A 20734-nucleotide genomic window follows, 5' to 3' on the forward strand; every position below is an offset into this window, starting at 1 on the left:
ACTTAATATTTTGAGGACAAGATGACTTTTCTTTGACACGTCTTTAATGGTCTGAACAACCTCATTTTCTAGGAGAGACTATGATCACTTCTGACCCCTGTCACATCTCCTTGAACTAAATCAAAAGCTTTTTAACTAAGTTTAAAAAAAGCTTCCACTGATGCTCCACCAGGCCTTGCAGTCACCTGCTTTCTGACACAAGCTGGTTGAATTCATGGTTCCAGAAAAACTGAACTAATAAATTTTTAAACTGGTTTACAAAAAGAGATGCTAGTTTGATATTCGAAAGAAATGATAATATATACATGTTACAAAATATTACAAATACAAAATATTTATATATGTCACAGACTTCTCATCACATAACAGCTAATTATTTAAGTTAATTAAATACAAGTTTTGCTGCTTTTGCCCTACCTAAAAGTCCATATGCTGATCACACATGAAAAGATAATTCCACAATTAGTTCTAAATTTGCCTTGCTCTTGCTTGAATTATAGACCCTCCTGGTGTCATGATTTAACTTAAAATGGTCTAAATTGATATTGTATGTATTGTTTACTGCCTCATACACCAATAGTAGGCTCCTTTTTCACTGTGCTCAAAGGTGAAAAGCTCATCTTTTCTCAATGTCTGCTTGATCACTAAGAATCAAAGTCATAACTCTTCTCTCAATCAGTCAGCAATGATTAGCATCAATATATGATCTGACCAGAACATAATACTGTGTTAAAGCGACAGCCACAACCTAACCCACAGATTTGATCATATTATTAAACATTCTATTGTGCATAATGATTGCTGCTCCACAGGACCAGTTATGTTAGAGAGTTTACTAACAGAGCAAGATGTCTTTCAACTTCATCCACATTTAAATCAACAGCTTTCATTAAAAATGCAATGAATGATTGAAATAATAATTTTCCAACAACAATTAAATCGTAAAAGGACGAATTGAAATACTTGAACTTGGGTTTTGAAAGTTTCAAAGTGAGCCACTTATAGTCAAATGGAGAGTAATTGGACTATAACAGTAAATGCTCCTCCAGCTCATTTTAAATTTTAATAACTTGGACCATTGATTTCACTAGATAGAGTAATACTAATTGAAGATGAAAGGGAATTATAATGAAATTCACAGCTATTCTGTGCTAAGTGATAAGTGAAATGTGCCAATGACTGTTCAAAGCCTATCAGTGTCTAGATGTATTAGTTCAATGTCATGAGCATTATCAATTTTTGCAGATAAATATCAAGAAAGCAATATGTTTTGAAGTTACGTTGAAAGTGATTGATTTTGCTTACAGTGTTGTGCATGAGCAAGACACAATTTATTGATTGAATATGTGTAAAGGAACCAACATCATAGTGCAGTGATTGACTTTTGATGGTTCAGCACACATTTGTTCCACAATTTGCTCATTCAGTATTCACCAAAAAAAAATGTTCAGCATGTTGTTTTATCACTATGCCTTTCTGTTTGCATCATTTTCCATCAAGGAAGGTGTAATCTTCAGCAGCTGTAAACACACACATAGAAGAAAATGATTCAGCAAAAGTTGCTCTATCCCATGTTCTCCTGAAAGATTGTCAACACCATCTGACTATGTCTTAGTTTATCTAATTTTCTTCTTTAGCTTTCAAGCCTAAGAAACTGCACCCTGGATTTTCACCCTTATTTAACTGGTTAGCTCAGTTGGTTGGATGGCTAATTCGTGATGCAGAGTGAGGCCAACAGTGCAGATCCTTCTTGTCTCTGACAAGAATGCTAGACACTGAAGTAGTTACAGATCTCTTTGTAAATTTGCTAGCCACTTCCAACCACTCTGACAAAATTTCTCTTAACTCCTCTGTAGTTTATGCAGTGTTTTTTACATCATACCCTACCAACTACATTTACACTCTTGCTCTGGTAGGCTTGAAGCTGGGAGGGTTTGTAAAATACATCAGGTGGCCATTCTGCCATAAACTCTCAACTGGTATGTAATTTTATGGTGGAGTAGTCAAAATAGTTATGGGTCTCTTCCATACCTACTGCTATTTTACCCAAGGCCATCTGGAAAGAAAGTATCTGTTCATTTGCACAAACTGCTTTGGGGATACAGTTGGCAGATGGTCTCATTATAATTACTTATCTGGGTGAAATAATTGCTAATAGTCTTAGCCCTCTCGGAAATGTTGACCCAGTTTTCAGAGGTATGTTAGCTTTGCTTGATTGACATCTTTATTATCTTGCAAAACATCTTTCTTTGAAGTTTGTTTTCATTGCTTATTTACATAAGATGAAGAGATGTGAAATGGATTGCTTACATGAATCTTTATGGTTGACTGACATTTTTGTGAAGTTCTTAGATGAGCAAATATTTTTCAAATGAGATTTCTAAACTTAGTTTCTTGTGTTATTACTTATAGGAGCATTTCAAAGACTTGTCAATGGCTCATTGGTTCTAATCATAGATGATAACTGGAAAAGTGGGTGTGGTAGAGGCATGGAAGGGACTGGGCTATTGCAGGGGCTGTGGGTGCTTGCTGGATGCATGAAGAGGTGTTGAGTACATGATGGCAAAGGGAGATATGAGGGTTAGGTCATGGATGATATGAGTAAGCCAATGTGGGCATATATTGAGGGGGCATGAAGATAGATGAGGAGTGAGAACTAGAGGGCAAGAGTCATGATTACTTTTGGCAGTATCTCCAGTAAACTAGCCTAACAACCTTGCTACTTGCCTGTCTCTTGCCATCTTATGCCTACCTCCTGATACAGGGTCCCATCTTCAGCCTACCTCCAGCTACAGGGTCCCATCTTCAGCCTATGCCCATCATCCCAAAATTAAAATAGGATGGGCAGACTCCTGCAGGACAGTGACAGGATTGCTGGGTCAGAAGTCTCAACTCTCAATAACTGTTTGCTTGACAAACATTTGCATGAAAAATATGTATACTACTCCATAGCACCATATAATTGGAGGGAAACCTCTTCATTCTATACTCCACTCCTCTGGCAATAAAAGGACAACATGCCATTTGTTGTCCTATTACTTGCATCTAATTGTTTGAGAAAGTATATCCTCTCAGCGAGAAAAATCTGTCATGGCACAGTATTCTCGTTCTCACTGTTCTTTCAGTACTCTTACTGGAGTGTTAGCCTTGATCTTTGTGCAAGACTTGGGAGTAGTTTCTAACATTGAGTTGAGCTACCTGAAATGTAAGATAACCCAAAAAAGTGTACTTCAGTTGACATATGGAAACTAGGCGAGTATAAATTATGAGAAATCTTTTCCTTCGTAAAATTTGCATGTTATTTTGTTTGAATGGAATCTCTTCAAGAAGGCAAAAATTATATTGCCATTAATGATAACAATTATTTTAATACATTACACCTTTAAAAGTAATTGCACATAATTTCATGAGGGAAAGGCTGCACGTTACACGTTAATGTACTATGTCAGAGTCAATTTGGATCGTGCTGGAAATGCATAGGAGGTCAGGCAGCATGCAAGGAGCAAACGAGTTGATATTTCAGGCATAAGCCCTTCATCAGGAAGGGCTTATGCCCAAAATGCCGACTCTCCTGCTCCTTGTATGCCACCTGACCTGCGCTGCTTTTCCAGTGCCACTCTTTTCTGACTCTCCAGCATCTGCAGTCCTCACTTTCTCCAATGTACTATGTCATAATGCTATTTTATGGTCAAGATTTTAAATGATATCAGAAAGCTTATCTGGAAGGTACAATTCTCTTCCTATGATTCTGAACATTAAATAGGTTAGAGGACTATCTGTGCAGAAAATCTGAGATCTGAAATGGATTAGTAACTATTTTAAGATCTCTAGAGAACATGGAATTTCTGGAATATTGGTTCACTAATTCATGGTCATTCTAAATGGCTTTAAGTGAAATTTACTCTTTTCTATCAAACTTACAAACTTGATTAAATGTGATTTATTACTTTTAAATAAATTCAATTTTGTAATGCTGTTGTACCTTATAGGTGATAGCACTGATTAATACAAAGGCATTTAATAAATACTTCCTGAAATATATGTTATGGTGGCAAGACCAACATTCATTGCCATTCATTCCAGCTGTCCTTGACAAGGTTACAGTGTCTACTGTCTTGAACTACTCCAGTCTGTGTGTCAAAATGGGTTCCACAATGCTGTCAGGTAAGGTTGTTCCAGGACTTTGACTTAGCAATAATGAAGAAATGGAATACTTGCCCAGGTCACAACTGTGTATAACTTGGAGATAATGGTGTTGCCGAAGTGCCTATATTTAACTGGTGGAGATTGCAGGTTTGTGAGGTGCTGCCTTTGAACTTTTGTGAATTGCTATATTGCATCACGACATTATTGGATATCTGCTTATGAAGCTGAAGAGCAGCTCAACTGCAATGCTAGTGCTCCAGAATTAATCTTGTTTCTAGCTCAAATACAGCTGCAACACTAGCATCCACCTGACAATATAGAAAAATGCTCAGATATTTCAAGTCCAAAAAAACACATCACTTTTGCAATTTTAAGATCTCCTGCAACCCATATAGGGGGCTAGAAAATCATATGCCCAGATTTTGGGAAATGGTTTGTAGTTAATGACCTGGTATACCCTCCCTAAAATCATTGTTGGCGCACCTACATCAAATGGATTGCAATGGTTCAAGGAGGCAGCTCACCATCGCCTTCCCAAAAGCAGTTACAGATGGGCAATAAAAATTGTTCGAGCCAGCAAAGTCCACATTCTCTGAATGAATTTAAAAATGACCCAATCTGCACAACTGAAGCCTAATGTTAGAATGGGCTCTGTGCTACTTCCCTCTTCTTCACTCTATCAACTCTTTCTGCACCCTACAGGGGCTGAAGAGTGTGATGCAGCCAACCCATTGAAGTAGGCTATCATTTACAAAGGAATATTGTTCTACATAATATTGGTGGAATTTAAACAATGGGAAATTCAGTGCCAAGGCAGAGAGTGTCTCAGACATGGATATGGTGAATGAAATATTTCTGGTGGAGTTGGGCAGGCAGAGATGCCATTGTACACTGGAGGGATTGTGCAGGAAATGCTCATGGATGATCCTTAAAATGAACCTCCAATCCCACTCATTTAAATATACTCCCACATAAAATTCCTTGGCAATCGGGGTGATGCTAATATCCAGATACATCTCATACAACTAACAATTTTGCCTGTTTCACACTCATCTCTAATTACCTCCACACATGTCCAGTTTTTTTAACAACAATGGGAACATCACTCAAACACAATTCCACATGTTGCACTATTACTGGCATTCTGTCCCATCTCCTTTGGACCATGTGACACACAACAGGAAGGGTCACATTAGACCAGTGGATAGCACAAGAACCTCTGCATCTCCTGAGGCTCTCACAGAACACAGTTTGCAGACTAATGGGGCTGGGAGTGATGTCATTTCACCTGGTTAAGAAAGAAACAAAAAACTGTGCAAGCTGGAAATCTGAAACAAAATTGAAATTGCGAGAGAAAGTGGACCCTGAAGAAGGATCACTAGTCCCGAAATTTTAATTCCAATTCACAGATGCACCAGAACTGCTGAGTAATTTCTTATTCATCTGGTGTTGCCGAGATCATTGGGATCGATGTTAGATTCCTGCCTTATGCCTCTTCTCAACTCTCTGCAGACACTCCTCCTGATTTCTGTTATAATGAACAAGTTGCAAGTAATATGACCATGAATCTCTTCCTTCTCACACATTCCACCACCACTCTCCAACACCAACCCTCATTTTTTGATTTTCTTCTTTCATGCACCCACAAACAACACCTGCTTATCAAAGGAGGAAAGAAAAAACTAGCATGAAAGTATTAATGAAGAGGTCCTATGATTTGATCTCTCACTTACAGTCACAAAATCAAATACTGCCATTGCATGTACCTGGGAAGCAAGTTGGAATCCACATGTGATAATTATTCACACTTAAACGGGCCTCAGCCTGACCAGAAAAATCTTTTACTAATATGCTGGAGGGGTTGTTTGCAGACAGTTTCTGCTGCAAGAGGCTCAGATCAGAACCTTGATGGGGTTAGTATAGAAGGAAATAGCACACTGAGATTCTGGGTGCACGGGCTGACATGCCAGGCAGCCTCCTAACAGCATCAGGTATAAGGATATCCTTCTCCAGCTTCGTAAAGATGTCAGGCTCTGGAGTCTCCATTCATGTTGCAGACCCAAAGGTACAGCCACAGCTGCTCCCGTACCTATTGCAACATTCTGAGTCAACAGGTCACTAATTCTTCTCCAATTTCTGAGAGAATGTACCAACAACTTTGCAAATTCAGCAACTCACAACACATTAAACAATACTCCAGACAGTTTGCCATAGTAAAAGCAGCTGAATACCTTATCTGCAATTTGCGAGCTCAGCCCCTTAAGGAGTCAGAGTGCAGAATCCATCTTGCCTGAACTGCATGGTCCAAATTTGGTATTCTGGCATTGCATCGGCCAGTGAGGCTACACAATGTAAGGATAGCACATACACAATCCTTTATCCAAAATCCAAAAAACTCCAAAATCATTTTGTGAAGCTTTTTTCTCCATAACAAGGTTGTTTGGCTTGCAAACAGTTAACCCAACTCCACACTCACTTGTCACTCAGACGTGACATGGCAGAATGGCCCTGCACTGGCAGACGTCAATTCTGTCTCAGTGCTTATAGTACTCACAGGTGCATTTGCGGTTTGGTATTTTTTTTTTCAATTTCATTGTGAAACTGTCATTTATTCCAAAAGCCGAAAAATTCAGAATTCTGAAAACCAGCTGGCCGCGATGGTTTTGGATAAAGGATTGTATACCAGTACTGTGATATGCAATGAAGCCATTTCATATGCAACCTTTTCTTGCTAGAACAAAGTCTAGGCTACACAGCAAGCTAATGCATTGAACCCTGGCACAGTAGTGCCAGATCTCTGCAGCAGCATGTTCCAAGCACTTTGCAGTCATTCAAGTGTGTTTAAATGCTTTTCTTTATTAATATCATTCTGACTTAAGAGTCTGACATAAGGAAACCTCAACTTCACTCAAGTGATGGCAGATATCATGAGATCAGAAAAAAGGCAACAGACTATGATACCACATGCAAAGAAGCAGTGTCCAATGCAGAGGGATTGACATTGTTATTATTCATTACCAAAAATTTACAGAATTCACCTCCACCTTTGAGTACACATCTACAATAAATTAAGAATCAGTGTTACACATCTGCCACTTTGTGTGTTTAAAGCACAATTTCTCCACAGAAAAATCTATACATTTAATAAAAACATTGTTTTCAGTGCACTTAAGTGAATTTCAACTTGTTCTGTGTGCTGTAGCTATTAAAATTTTTTGTTGGAAGGAACCTCTTCCATTGACTCCTGTTATAAATCATGTTCACGGTTCATGATTTCACCAACTGCAATGTTCTCTGGGAATGCATTCCCCAGAGAATGGCAGGACTCTATTGCACAGACTGTATAAGTTACTCTAAAAAGTTACAACAAAAAAGGAAAATATCAGTATTTCAGACATTTGATCAGAGCTGAAAACCTCCAGAAACTTTTTCTCAAAGGAATAGGAGGGCAATAGAAATGGGGATTGACCTAGGCTTGATTGAATAATGGATGTCACAGAGCAGTCTCAGACAGCTTCAGTGGATGTGACAGTTATGGCACAAAACAGGCAAGTGTGATACATCATGACAGCAGATCACCTGTCAGGAGTAGCTACAAGCAACAACAGCAGTACTTGGGAATATTATCCGTATACTGTCAAGGAACGCTGCACAATTATCAGTCATCAATAAGACTGGAATTAGCAGCCCCAATGGAGACAAAACAATTACTTTAAACTCTGAAGTTACAGAATCCTAATTATTTTTGAAATATATTTGCAACTTATGAAAATTTTAATTTGAAGGATGCACAAAAAAAATCATTACTCAGTTTAGAATGATCCAACAACACCAACAATGCCTTATACTTTACCTCTAGTTTCAGTGGTGATCACAATTGCCTCCACTGACTCGCCCCACCCCTGACGTGTCTTTGCAGAAATACGGAAGACATATGGAGATTCAGGTATCAGCTTTGTTGCAGAATACTGTCGGACATTGGAACTGACCTCTGTGGTGATGAACCTATTTGGTTCAGCAGTTGCCAAACGGTAAGATATCCGGTAACCTGCAAATAAAAACAAATCTGTTGTGTTCAAATTATTCACATATATTGAAAGGGTAGATAGTGAAAAAGATTTTTTAAAAAATCAAAGTACATACTTGTCAGAATGCTATAGTCAATTTGTAATTTTTTGTTTTCACATTATTGAACCAGTGTGATGGAATGTATTTATACTGCATTTTCAACATCTACTTTTCAATGAAACTGAAACTGTAGCCTTGACGATTTGGTGTTCATTTTTGTCACTCTAATTTTCTGTTCTGTTGAAGGCAGTGACTCATGCTGGGAGACCAGCCAATCACCAATACGTCGCCCAAGATGCCACTTGTCATGTGTGAAACCAAACAGCAAGCACTGGCAGGTTATTAGACCGTGGGTGGTTTCAGAACTAGTCTCCTTGCTGTGCTCCCCTGATGCTAGGCTTTTACCATATAGCAGTCAATTGCAGGAACTTTAGTTGAATAATTCCCTCTCTAGCTCAAGATTGAGATCAATTGTACATCCTGTCTGTGCTTTTGGTAAAGATCAGCTAAAGCAGTACAAATTAGAATTAAAATGGCCAACTTTGTGGAATTTTGTTTTGCACGATATACTGCATTTACAATTTGAGCCACGGGCAAATGTAATGACCCATGCTAATTGTAGCAGCACTGCACAAAGAGTTTAATCAAAATAGATCATTTAAATTGTCTGCCTCCTTACAAATATGAAGGAAGAAATGAGAAATTCTTTCCTGAAGAAAGATTTACTATTGAATGCATTCTCAATCGTCACAGCCAGGAAGAGTAATGGTGGTACTTGAAATGTGTCAGAGCAATCTGGACCAGCAATAAAAAGGTCCCATAAGGATAATAAAAGATGCATTGGATTATTGGATAGAAAAGGAGGAACTTGAACAAGAGAGAAATGCAAGGTGTTAGCCTGGATTTTATGAAATTATTAGAGTTTGTTGTCGTTACTTCATTGAAACAGAATTTCTGGAGCCTGCACATACACAGGATAATAACATACACAGAATAATAACATACACAAAATAACATGAAAATCCTGAAGGTGCTGTCAGTGATTTGTACGTTTCCTTAGTAGAAATGGTGTACAGGCAAACCTCCGACTGCAAACCATAGAAAATGAAGAGATCCCGAAGAACTTCACTCACATACTGTTCATGCCACAGGACAAATGCCTAAACATTTCAAAGAATCCTAGAATAGTCACGCCACAAAAGGAGGCCAATCAATCTTCCATTTCTGAATTGATTCTCTGCAAAAATAACTCAGTTAGTCCGCCACTCTACTTTCTCTCCTGAAGTTTGTAATTATTTTCTCTTTAGATGACTATCCAAAATCTTTTTGAAGGACATGATTAAATCTGTTTCCACCACACTTTGAGTCATTGAATTCAGATCCTAACCATTTGCGACGTAAAATGTTGTTCAGTTTTTGTTATTCACTGGATATCATTGTTTACTGGTTCTTGACCTTCCAATAAGCAAACAGTTTCACAACATTTACTCTACCAGACCCCTCTCAATATTGAAAATCTTTATCAAGTCTCCTCTCAACTCTCTCAAAGACAAACAATCCGATGTTCTCCAGTCTATCTTCATTACTGAAATCCCTCAACCCTGGAACCATTCTTGCAAACTTTTTCTGCATGGTCTCTAAATGTATCATTATGCTAACTGAAAAACTGCCCTATCACCTGCTGGAACAGAAGAGAAGATAGGACTCCTCTCAATCTCATGGATACTGAATTCTACAAACAAATTTCAAATCCAGTTCATTGAGTATTTAATCTCTCATAGTTCATCAATCCAGCAAACTAATTCAGAGAAAGTCCTTAAGGACAAGTTGTACAAGATGATAGCATGCCTGGTACAGCTCAAGTATGATGCTCTAACACAGGATCTTAAGTACATGCCTATAGCAGTATTGGGAAAGTCTTCCGGAGTATCCTATCTTCCTATCTATACTTCATCTGACATCGGAAATTTTTTTTACACTGTGTCCTTGAGATGCATTATGGTCCCTGAAGCATTTCTTTAATAATTTTGTACTCATTTGTTTTCAATTTGCAACTGCATCATCTGTTTGTCCTGACAAAAGAAAATTAAGAGAAAAAGTTCTTCAAAAGTCAATGGGTGGTTTACTTTAAACATGATATGACACACACAGCTATTCTGAAATTGTAAAAACATGCTGTACATGATGTTTAGGTGAACGGTTCTAGCAGTCATCAACAATATGAGTCCAAATGGGATTACTCTTATTCCCCAGTGACGTACTTTTCTAGCTTGTCTTTAGAAGTGTGATTTTTATACTGCATTTGTTAGGTTTTGCTCTTTCCTGAGGGGTTGGCTGGGGGGGGGGTTGAGTAGATGAATGGAGCTGATATTTCTTTATGACATTTTTTAAAACTTAACAGATTTTTTTTTAAAAAACCATCAGCAGAGTCCACTTTGTGTTGTTGCTGAATCAGAAAATCCTCAACCTTTGAATAACAGCGAATGTCCAGGCAATTTCATGGTACTAAATGACTACAATCTGTTGTCAATTATCATCATTCTTAATTCACCCATCTGACATTTAAAGTTAAAACAAGTGAAAAATACTTTGAAAAACATTAGTGATTTACTTAAAGCAGAGGGAACACTGACTGTTTGAGTCAACAGAGAATTCCTTCTTCTGTTTTGTCGTTGTTACTTAAGAAAATATGAAGGCAAGCCATACCAAGGAAGGAAGATAAAAGACCCAGCAAAAGGTTTCTCAAATTTCTAGATTCAATTCAGTATAAATTCTGACCTATTTATAATTATTATTCAATTGAAACTGATTTAAATAAAAATTGGACATGAAGTATGTTGGGAATATAATTCCAGTTTTAATAGAGATTATAGAAATGTGCTACCACAGAAAGCCACTTATAATTGATGGTCTTTATTATTATTCTGTGGTTCAAATATTATAATTCTAGCACTACAATAAAACTGTTTTGAAAAATCACTATGAGCTGATTTGAAATTCCTTCATCGAAATTTGATAGTGTGTTTCCAAATTGTTTTACATCCATATTCAAGAAACACAAAGAATGCACAGCACCAAACACTGCTATGTATTATTACTTTAATAAACCACTTTAAATTGTCTATGTGCAAGGAAAACACAATCATGTAATACACTTTATAACCACGCAGTGTCGCTGAAAGACAATGTGTTTGTCCTGTGTCTGTTTACCCAAAAACTATTTTTGCAGATTATCTTATTTCCCAAAGCACAAATGTAATTGCTCTGCCATAGCATTAATTACCAGTGGGATTCCATGTAGAATATTGTTACCAATTTATCTTTGGTAAATTCTCATTAAGGCCTTAAAATGGAGGCTTTCAAAAATGTTGCATTTAAATACTATGCAAAGAACAATTCTGAAAATATCTATTTGAGGTAAATAAATGTTCTTTTATTCGCATGTAGAAGGGCAGTAATTGTCATGGTAAAATCTGTCATTTATCAGTCCCATGTTTCCTTGGAAGAATACCTATGAGAACAAATGTTTCAAAGAAGAAATAAAGAGGAAAAATAAAAAAAGTCGTGAAGAAAGGCAAGCTTAAATCATATCAATATCCATTAGGCCATTCAATAGTATTTATTAGAAACTTCCATGCAGTTCATTCTTCCTGTGTCTTACCTAGGATGATGCCATTGGGGTTTTCGGGTGTCTGCCAGACAACTCTCAATGATGTCAACTGGACCTCTGGGAATAACAATCTTACAGGAGGACCTGGAACTGAAGTTTTAAAGAGTTGAAACATAATCATTTGAATAACTTTATTTCTTACTTTAAAATCAACTAGGAGAAATTGAGGACTGCAGATGCTGGAGATCAGAGCTGAAAAATGTGTTGCTGGAAAAGCGCAGGTCAGACAGCATCCAAAGATTCATGAAGAAGGGCTTATGCCCGAAATGTTGATTCTCCTGCTCCTTGGATGCTGTCTGACCTGCTGCGCTTTTCCAGCAACACATTTTTCAGCTTCTTACTTTAAAATACAATTTTGTGTGACTATTTGTGTTACCCGTAAAGCAAATTTCTGCTTTAAGTTCATCGCCACCTATTTAGAATGTGACGAAGTAGATCACAATTCCTATAATATTTAATGACATCACTTGTGGGAATAAAAAAAACATGCAGTAGAGATATACTGTACATATAATGTTTCCATACAGCACGTGATTTGTATTACTGACAAATTTTGGAAGCTAATACTTTAATCATAATTCTCAAATATGCATTTTCCAATTTTAAGATTTACAATGTACGAAGGAAGATGCTGTTTCAAGAGTTACCAATGGTAGGTACATCTGCATATTTTGCCAAGGAATTAAAGGAAACTACCAGATTGAGGAATGCACCGTGCAATGAGCTCCTGATCTTGGCTAGATCATGTGGGGAGGCATTGTGAAGAAGTACTTTTGCACGGCAGATCTCTGAACCATTCCTTCTCATACCCCAACCTAAGATGACAATATGGCTTTGGTGCAAGCCTGGAATACGTTTCCAATTTGTCCTCTTTGCATAGGTGTGGAAGAATCCAAAGAGGGGAAAGAGAAGAAAAATCAATTAAAAACTTTATTTTTGTAGCTTACTATATGAACAGGTAGATTCCTGTCACAAATTCAGGTGCACTGGCATCAGTTGCTCCCAAATTCTAGAGAATGCGCAATGCGGCCTCTAGGTATACCAACTAGTCATCATGACTTTCATTCACGTTCCTTCCTCTGCAACATTTCAAAAGATGACTGAGATAATACCAGATGGTGAGACATTTGACATGAATCATTAAGCTGCTTGATTTCACAGGAAGGTGCCATAAAAGAGCAGCAGTACAACCAGTTTAATGCAGTTCAAATGGTATAACGTCTGTGTAAATGAACCCAGGTGGCAACTTCACCCTGCAGCAATACACCTTCACATTAAGCCCTCTCCTCTATGGTGTGCATGTACAATGTATTTCTTCTGCAAATGTATAACCCCAAGTGTAACATGCAAACCCCCTTCACAGATCTGAATAGTCTACATAACTCTTCACAGGAGCTGCCAGTCTTTTACTAGAACCTGATCAAAATCTGAAACATGGTCACTTTACACTGGAGCAGTGGCCTCACAGCTGCTGGAAGGTTTGGCAAACGTCGATCATCATGTTGTTGCATGACTGCTGTGTACAGCCCTCAGAGGAAAAAGAGAGGTTGTGGCTATTGTCAGAGAGGCGCTGCTCAGGAATCTGGACTTCTAACAACACAGCTGGTGGAAGGGGGGCTAAGGCAACTGGATTAACCAGAATGGGGATAATAACTGAATGGTGGAAGAGTAGGCAGGATGATATTCAAGAAGAACTTTCGAAAGCTGATTGGAGGCAGATGTTCACAGGCAAAGGGACGGCTGGAAAATGGGAAGCCTTCAGAAATGAGATAACAAGAATCCAGAGAAAGTATATTCCTTGTCAGTGTGAAAGGGAAGGCTGGTAGGTATAGGGAATGCTGAATGACTAAAGAAATTGAGGGTTTGGTTAAGAAAAAGAAGGAAGCATACTTCAGGTATAGACACGATAGATCGAGTGAATCCTTAGAAGAGTATGAAGAAAGTAGGAGTATACTTAAGAGCGAAATCAGGATGGGACATGAGTTAGCTTTGGCAAATAGAATTAAAGAGAATCCAAAGGGTTTTTACAAATATATTAAGGACAAAAGGGTAACTAAGGAGAGAATAGGGCCCCTCAAAGATCAGCAAGGCGGCCTTTGTGTGGAGCCACAGAAAATGGGGGAGATACGAAATGAATATTTTGCATCAGTTTTTACTGTGGAAAAGGACATGAAAGCTATAGACTGTAGGGAAATAGATGGTGACATCTTGCAAAATGTCCAGATTACAGAGGAGGTAGTGCTGGATGTCTTGAAACGGTTAAAGGTGGGAAATCCCCAGGACCTGATCAGGTGTACCCGAGAACTCTGTGGGAAGCTAGAGAAGTGATTGCTGGGCCTCTTGCTGAGATATTTATATCATCAATAGTCACAGGTGAGGTGCCGGAAGACTGGAGGTTGGCAAACGCGGTGCCACTGTTTAAGAAGGGCGGTAAAGACAAGCCAGGGAACTATAGACCGGTGAGCCTGAGGTCGGTGGTGGGCAAGTTGTTGAAGGGAATCCTGAGGGACAGGATGTACATGTACTTGGAAAGGCAAGGACTGATTCGGGATAGTCAACATGGCTTTATGCATGGGAAATCATGTCTCGCAAACTTGATTGAGTTTTTTGAAGAAGTAACAAAGAAGATTGATGAGGGCAGAGCAGTAGATGTGATCTATATGAACTTCAGTAAGGTGTTCAACAAGGTTCCCCATGGGAGACTGATTAGCAAGATTAGATCTCATGGAATACAGGGAGAACTAGCCATTTGGATACAGAACTGGCTCAAAGGTAGAAGACAGAGGGTGGTGGTGGAGGGTGGTTTTTCAGACTGGAGGCCTGTGACCAGTGGAGTGCCACAAGGATCGGTGCTGGGCCCTCTACTTTTTGTCATTTACATAAATGATTTGGATGTGAGCATAACAGGTACAGTTAATAAGTTTGCAGATGTCACCAAAATTGGAGGTGTAGTGGACAGCGAAGAGGGGTACCTCAGATTATAACAGGATCTGGACCAGATGGGCCAATGGGCTGAGAAGTGGCAGATGGAGCTTAATTCAGATAAATGCGAAGTGCTGCATTTTGGGAAAGCAAATCTTAGCAGGACTTATACACTTAATGGTAAGGTCCTAGGGAGTGATGCTGAACAAAGAGACCTTGGAGTGCAGGTTCATAGCTCCTTGAAAGTGGAGTCGCAGGTAGATAGGATAGTGAAGGAGGCATTTGGTATGCTTTCCTTTATTGGTCATAGTATTGAGTACAGGAGTTGGGAGGTCATGTTGCGGCTGTACAGGACATTGGTTAGGCCACTGTTGGAATATTGCGTGCAATTCTGGTCTTCTTCCTATCGGAAAGATGTTGTGCAATTTGAAAGGGTTCAGAAAAGATTTACAAGGATGTTGCCAGGGTTGGAGGATCTGAGCTACAGGGAGAGACTGTACAGGCTGGGGCTGTTTTCCCTGGAGCGTCGGAGGCTGAGGGGTGACCTTATAGAGGTTTACAAAATTATGAGGGGCATGGATAGGATAAATAGACAAAGTCTTTTCCCTGGGGTGGGGGAGTCCAGAACTATAGGTTTAGGGTGAGAGGGGAAAGATACAAAAGAGACCTAGGGGGCAACTTTTTCATGCAGAGGGTGATATGTGTATGGAATGAGCTGCCAGAGGATGTGGTGGAAGCTGGTAGAATTGCAACAGTTAGGAGGCATTTGGATGGGTATATGAATAGGAAGGGTTTGGAGGGATATGGGGGCTGGGTGCTGGCAGGTGGGACTAGATTGGGTTGGGATATTTGGTCGGCATGGACGGGTTGGACCGAAGGGTCTGTTTCCATGCTGTACATCTCTATGACTCTATAACTCATGCTAATATATCTGTTGGCATCCAGCTTGTCATCAATGCCATCCAGTGCCTCAGAAACATAGTACTCAATCTTGATTGCATATGTGGCGTTGAGGTAGTTCAAATATGTAATGGACTTGCTTCTGAACCGTTCTCCATTTGGATGAAAATTCACATTAAGTCCAGGTCCCAAAATCTGCCTCAAGAACCCAGTTCCACAAGTTCAGCCCTAGAGTCACGGCGTCACCAAGTCATACAGCATAAAATCAGACCCTTTGGTCTAATTTGACAACTTTGACTAGACATCTCAATCTGACATAGTCCCATTTGCCAGCATTTGACCCATATCCATCTAAATTCTTCCTATTCATATACATATCCAGATGCCTTTCAGATGTGGTAATAGTACCCAGCTCCACCACTTTTCCTGGCAGCACATTCCATACATGCGCCATCCTCTGTTTGAAAAGATAACTGCTCTTGAGGCAGATTTTGGGACCTGGAGCTAATACGAAATTTCAGCGAAATGGAGGACAATTCAAAAGAGAGTCTACTACATGCTTCAGCTGACTCGACACTACATATGCAGTCAAGGTTCAGTACCATGTTTCTAAGCCACTGGATGGCATTGATCATAAGCTGGCTGCCAACAGATACGTTAGCATCTGCAAACTCACTAACTATGCCTCCTATATTCACATCCAAATCATTTATAGAAGTAACAAAAAGTTGTGGACGCAGCACCAACTCTTGTGGCCTTCGGCCCAAAAAGCAACCCTACATCACCACCTTCTGTCTCCTACTGTCAAGCTAATTTTGTATCTAATTGGCTAGCTTCTTCTGAATACTATGTGATCTAACCTCACTAACCAGTCTACTCCATGAAACCTTGTGGAACACCTTGCTGAAGTCCATCTGCCACTCTACCTTCAACAATCTTCTTTATCACCATTTCAAAAACCTCTATCAAGTTAGTGAGGCATGATTTCCCATGCACAAAGCCATCTTGACCATGCCTAATCAGTCCTTGCCATTCCAAATGCATCTAAGTCCTGTTCCTCAGAATCCTCTCCCTCAGAATCATTGTGCATGGAGGGGGTTCCTATATAGGCTGCTGTTGTGCCTCCATTTCTGCACCTTCTTCAATTGTCAGACATGCTGAGGTGCTTAGTCCTGGGGAGACGTCAGGGTCCTCCAGTGGGAGTCTTCTCTTGCATTACTGGGGATTGGGCATTGAAGGTTTTCAACACGGCAGCCCTGGAAAAATACAGAATACTAGGCCACCTGTGTTTTTCATGCCTAGAACAGTCCATGTCTGTGATGTGTTCAGTTAAAGCATTTATTTCATAGGTATTATATAAATACATTAAGGACAAGAGGGTAACTAGGGATAGAATAGGGCGCCTGAAAGATCAGCAAGGCAGTCCGTGTGTGCAGCCGCAGGAGGTGGGGAGAAACTAAATGAGTATTTTGCATCAGTGTTTACTCTGGAGAAGGACATCGAAGATATAGAATGTAGGGAAATAGATGGTGACACCTTGAAAATTGTCCATATTACAGAGGGTGGTGGTACTGGATGTCTTGAAACACATAAAAGTGGATAAATCTCCAGGACCTGATCAGGTGTACCCTAAAGTCGGAAGCTGGGGAGGTGATTGCTGAGATATTTCTATCATCAATAGTCACAGGTGAGGTGCTGGAAGACTGAAGGTTGGCTAACATGGTGCCACGATTTAAGAATGATGGTAGTGAAAAGCTAGGGAACTATAGACCAATGGGTCTGATATCGGTGGTGGGCATGCTGTTGGTGGGAATCCTAAAGGACAGGATTTACATGTATTTGGAATGGCAAGGACTGATTAGGGATAGTCAGCATGGCCTTGTGCATGGAAAATCATGACTCATGAACTTAATTTGAGTTTTTTGAAGTAGTAAAGAAGAGGATTGATGAGGGCAAAGAAGTGGACATGATCTTTACGGACTTCAGTAAGGCGTTCAACAAGGTTTCTCATGGTAGACCTGTTAGCAAGGTTAGATCTCAGGGAATACATAGAGAACTAGCCATTTGGATACAGAACTGGCTCAAAGGTAGAAGACATAGGGTGGTGGTGGTGGAGGGTTGTTTTTCAGACTGGAGGCCTGTGACCAGTGGAGTACCACAAGGATCGGTGCTGGGTCCACTGTTTTTCATCATTTATATAAATGATTTGGATGGGAACATAGGAGGTGTAGTTAGTAAGTTTGCAGATGACACCAAACTTTGAGGTGTAGTAGACAGCAAAAAAGGTTACCTCAAATTACAACAGGATCTTGATCAAAGGGGTCAATGGGCTGAGGAATGGCAGATAGAATTTAATTTAGACAAATGTGTGATGCTGCAATTTGGAAAAGCAAATCAGAGCAGCACTTATACACTTAATGGTAAAGCCCTAGGGAGTGTTGCTGAACAAAGAGACCTTGGAATGTAGGTTCATAGCTCATTGAAAGTGGAGTCGCAGGTAGATAGGATAGTGAAGAAGGCGTTCAGTATGTTTTCCTTTATTGGTTAGAGCAGTGAGTATAGAAATTGGGAGGTCATGTTGTGGCTGGTCAGGACACTGATTAGGCCACTTTTGGAATATTGCATGCACTTCTGGTCTCCTTCCTATTGGAAGGATGTTGTGAAACTCGAAAGAGTTCAGAAAAGATTTACAAGGATGTTGCCAGAGTTGGAGGATTTGAGTTATAGGGAGAGGCTGAATAGGGTGGGGCTGTTTTTCCTGGAGCGTCAGAGGCTGAGGGGTGACCTAATAGAGGTTTTAAAATCATGAGGGGCAGAGATAGGATAAATAGACAATGTCTTTTCACTGGGATGGGGGAGTTGAGAAGTAGACAGCATAGGTTTAAGGTGAGAGGGGATTGATTTAAAAGGCACCTAAGGAGCAATGTTTTCACGCAGAGGGTGGTGCATGTATGGAATGAACTGCCAGAGGCTATGGTAGAGGTTGGTACAATTACACCATTTAAAAGGAATATGGATGGGTATATGAATAGGAAGGATTTAGAGGGATATGGGCCAAGTGCTGGCAAATGGGACTAGATAAGGTTACAATATCTGGTCAGCATGGGCAGGTTGGACCGAAGGGTCTGTTTCCTTACTGTACGTCCCTATGACTCTATGAATCTATTTGAATGAGCTGCTCTTCAAAACCTTTGGTTGCACTTCACCCCCACATGTCTGATCTTTAGGCCACCTGATGCAAGGTCAGTTCGGCAAACTGGTCACTTCCTTGTGAATTTGCTCTTGACTCCCACCAAGATGGCCATTAATAAATCCGGGCAGTGGGCCATGGAGGAGATCATTTTACCTGACTACCTGCCTCCCTTTTGTGATTACATCTGAATTTGGATTCCCTGGAGGGGGAGTTGTCACTTCTGAGACCCATGGGCATTGCAGGCGTTAGGGTGCAATATCTCTCCCTAAAATCAGGTGGTTCTTTGATTCATTTGTTAATTTGATTATTAGTTTTCAATTGGTTCACACAGTAATATAAAATGAAAAATTCAAGTGTTGATCCACAAATCATCTATTTTGACTTAAACAAAGGCCTCTGCCTTGCATCCTCAAAAACCTGTAACTGCTTTCCTTTTAACAAGTTTTGCTTCTCTTCTAATTTTTCTATCTCAATATATCCACTTCTGATGCCCATATACACTGCAGACTATATCAAACTGCACAGGCAATCCTGTCCACAGAAAGCAAGACAATCCACTATATCAAACTGCACAGGCAATCCTGTCCACAGAAAGCAAGACAAATCCACTATATCAAACTGCACAGGCAATCCTATCCACAGAAAGCAAGACAAATCCACTTAGACTACAGTAATTACTGTCTGATCAGTCTACTATCTATCATCAGCACATAGAACAGATCATTGACAACACTATCAAGCAACACTTAGTCAGCAATCATAGCTATCGCATCTATTATCTTTGCAGTTCTTGCTTTTAGAACTCTAGGGTGCGGGGTATCAGGTCTAGGGATTTGTTGGATTTTAGTGTTTTAGATTTTTTTCATTATTTTTGGTTTGTTAACATTAATTTCCGATTTTAATCTTAGCCCCTAGGTTACCATATATTTCTGGAAAGAAACTTATGTCTTGCTCTGTAAAATGAGACATAAAATATTTGTTCAATGTTTCTGCAAGATCCTTATTCACCACAATAATTTCTCCTGTCTCTGTTTCTAAGGGATCAGTGTTTACTTCAGTTACTCTCCTCCTACTTATATACTTATAAAAGTACTTAGAATTTATTTTTGTGTTTCTGATTAGATTATTCTTCTTTCGTACTTTTTATCAACTTTTTGGTAGGCCTTTACTGGTTTCCAACTCATATCAGTTCTCAGACTTATTAATGTTTTCAGCAATATTAGAAGCCTCTTCCTTTAATCTAATACTGTCCTTACCTTCCTGAGTGAGACACAGATGGCTCTTCCATGTTGAGTTTTTGTTTTCAATGGAATGTACTTCTGTTGAATACCTTGAATTATTTCTTGGATTGTTCCCACAATTTATTTACAGCCATACCTTTTAGTTTATTTATCCAATTAACCTTAGTCAGTCATCCTTTCATATGTACATAATTGGTTTTGTTAAAGATTGTTGCTTGTGTTTGAAGTTCATTGGTTTTAAAATTAGCATGGAATTTAATGTTATTATAACTAGTATTTTCAACAGAACATTTTACTACAACACTACTAGTTAACCAGGATTTATGACACAATGCTAGTTTTAAGATTTTATTCATGGTTGGTTCCACAATATATGCTCCAAGAAACAGTCTATTTTCTCAGATGAAATAAAATTAAGATCCCCACAATTGTCACACTGCCTTTGTGACAAGTTTCATGAATTTCTTGTTTACTGCTCTGTTCAACTTTATAATTACTGTTGGAGGGTTCGCACAGTACTACCACCAGTGCTTTCTGACCCTTGCTATTCCTAATTTCCAGTTTACTGATTTTATCACATACTCTTCTCTGAGC

General features: G+C 39.3%; 1 protein-coding gene across 3 annotated transcripts in view; it reads right to left on the minus strand.

The window, feature by feature from the left end:
• sdk1a (sidekick cell adhesion molecule 1a) overlaps window positions 1-20734 on the minus strand; it is a 932616-nt gene that overhangs the window by 123980 nt on the left and 787902 nt on the right. For all 3 annotated transcript variants that reach the window (XM_043711904.2, XM_043711902.2, XM_043711903.2), the window contains 2 exons: window positions 11876-11974; window positions 8000-8194 (listed from right to left, as the gene is read on the minus strand). In XM_043711904.2, the coding sequence (XP_043567839.2) occupies window positions 8000-8194; window positions 11876-11974 (294 nt within the window). The remainder of the gene's footprint in view (window positions 1-7999; window positions 8195-11875; window positions 11975-20734) is intronic.

This window comes from Chiloscyllium plagiosum, unplaced genomic scaffold (genome assembly GCF_037043375.1).
Source record: "Chiloscyllium plagiosum isolate Xiang-an unplaced genomic scaffold, Cpla_swu_hap1 HiC_scaffold_20, whole genome shotgun sequence".
Classification (NCBI taxonomy): domain Eukaryota; kingdom Metazoa; phylum Chordata; class Chondrichthyes; order Orectolobiformes; family Hemiscylliidae; genus Chiloscyllium; species Chiloscyllium plagiosum.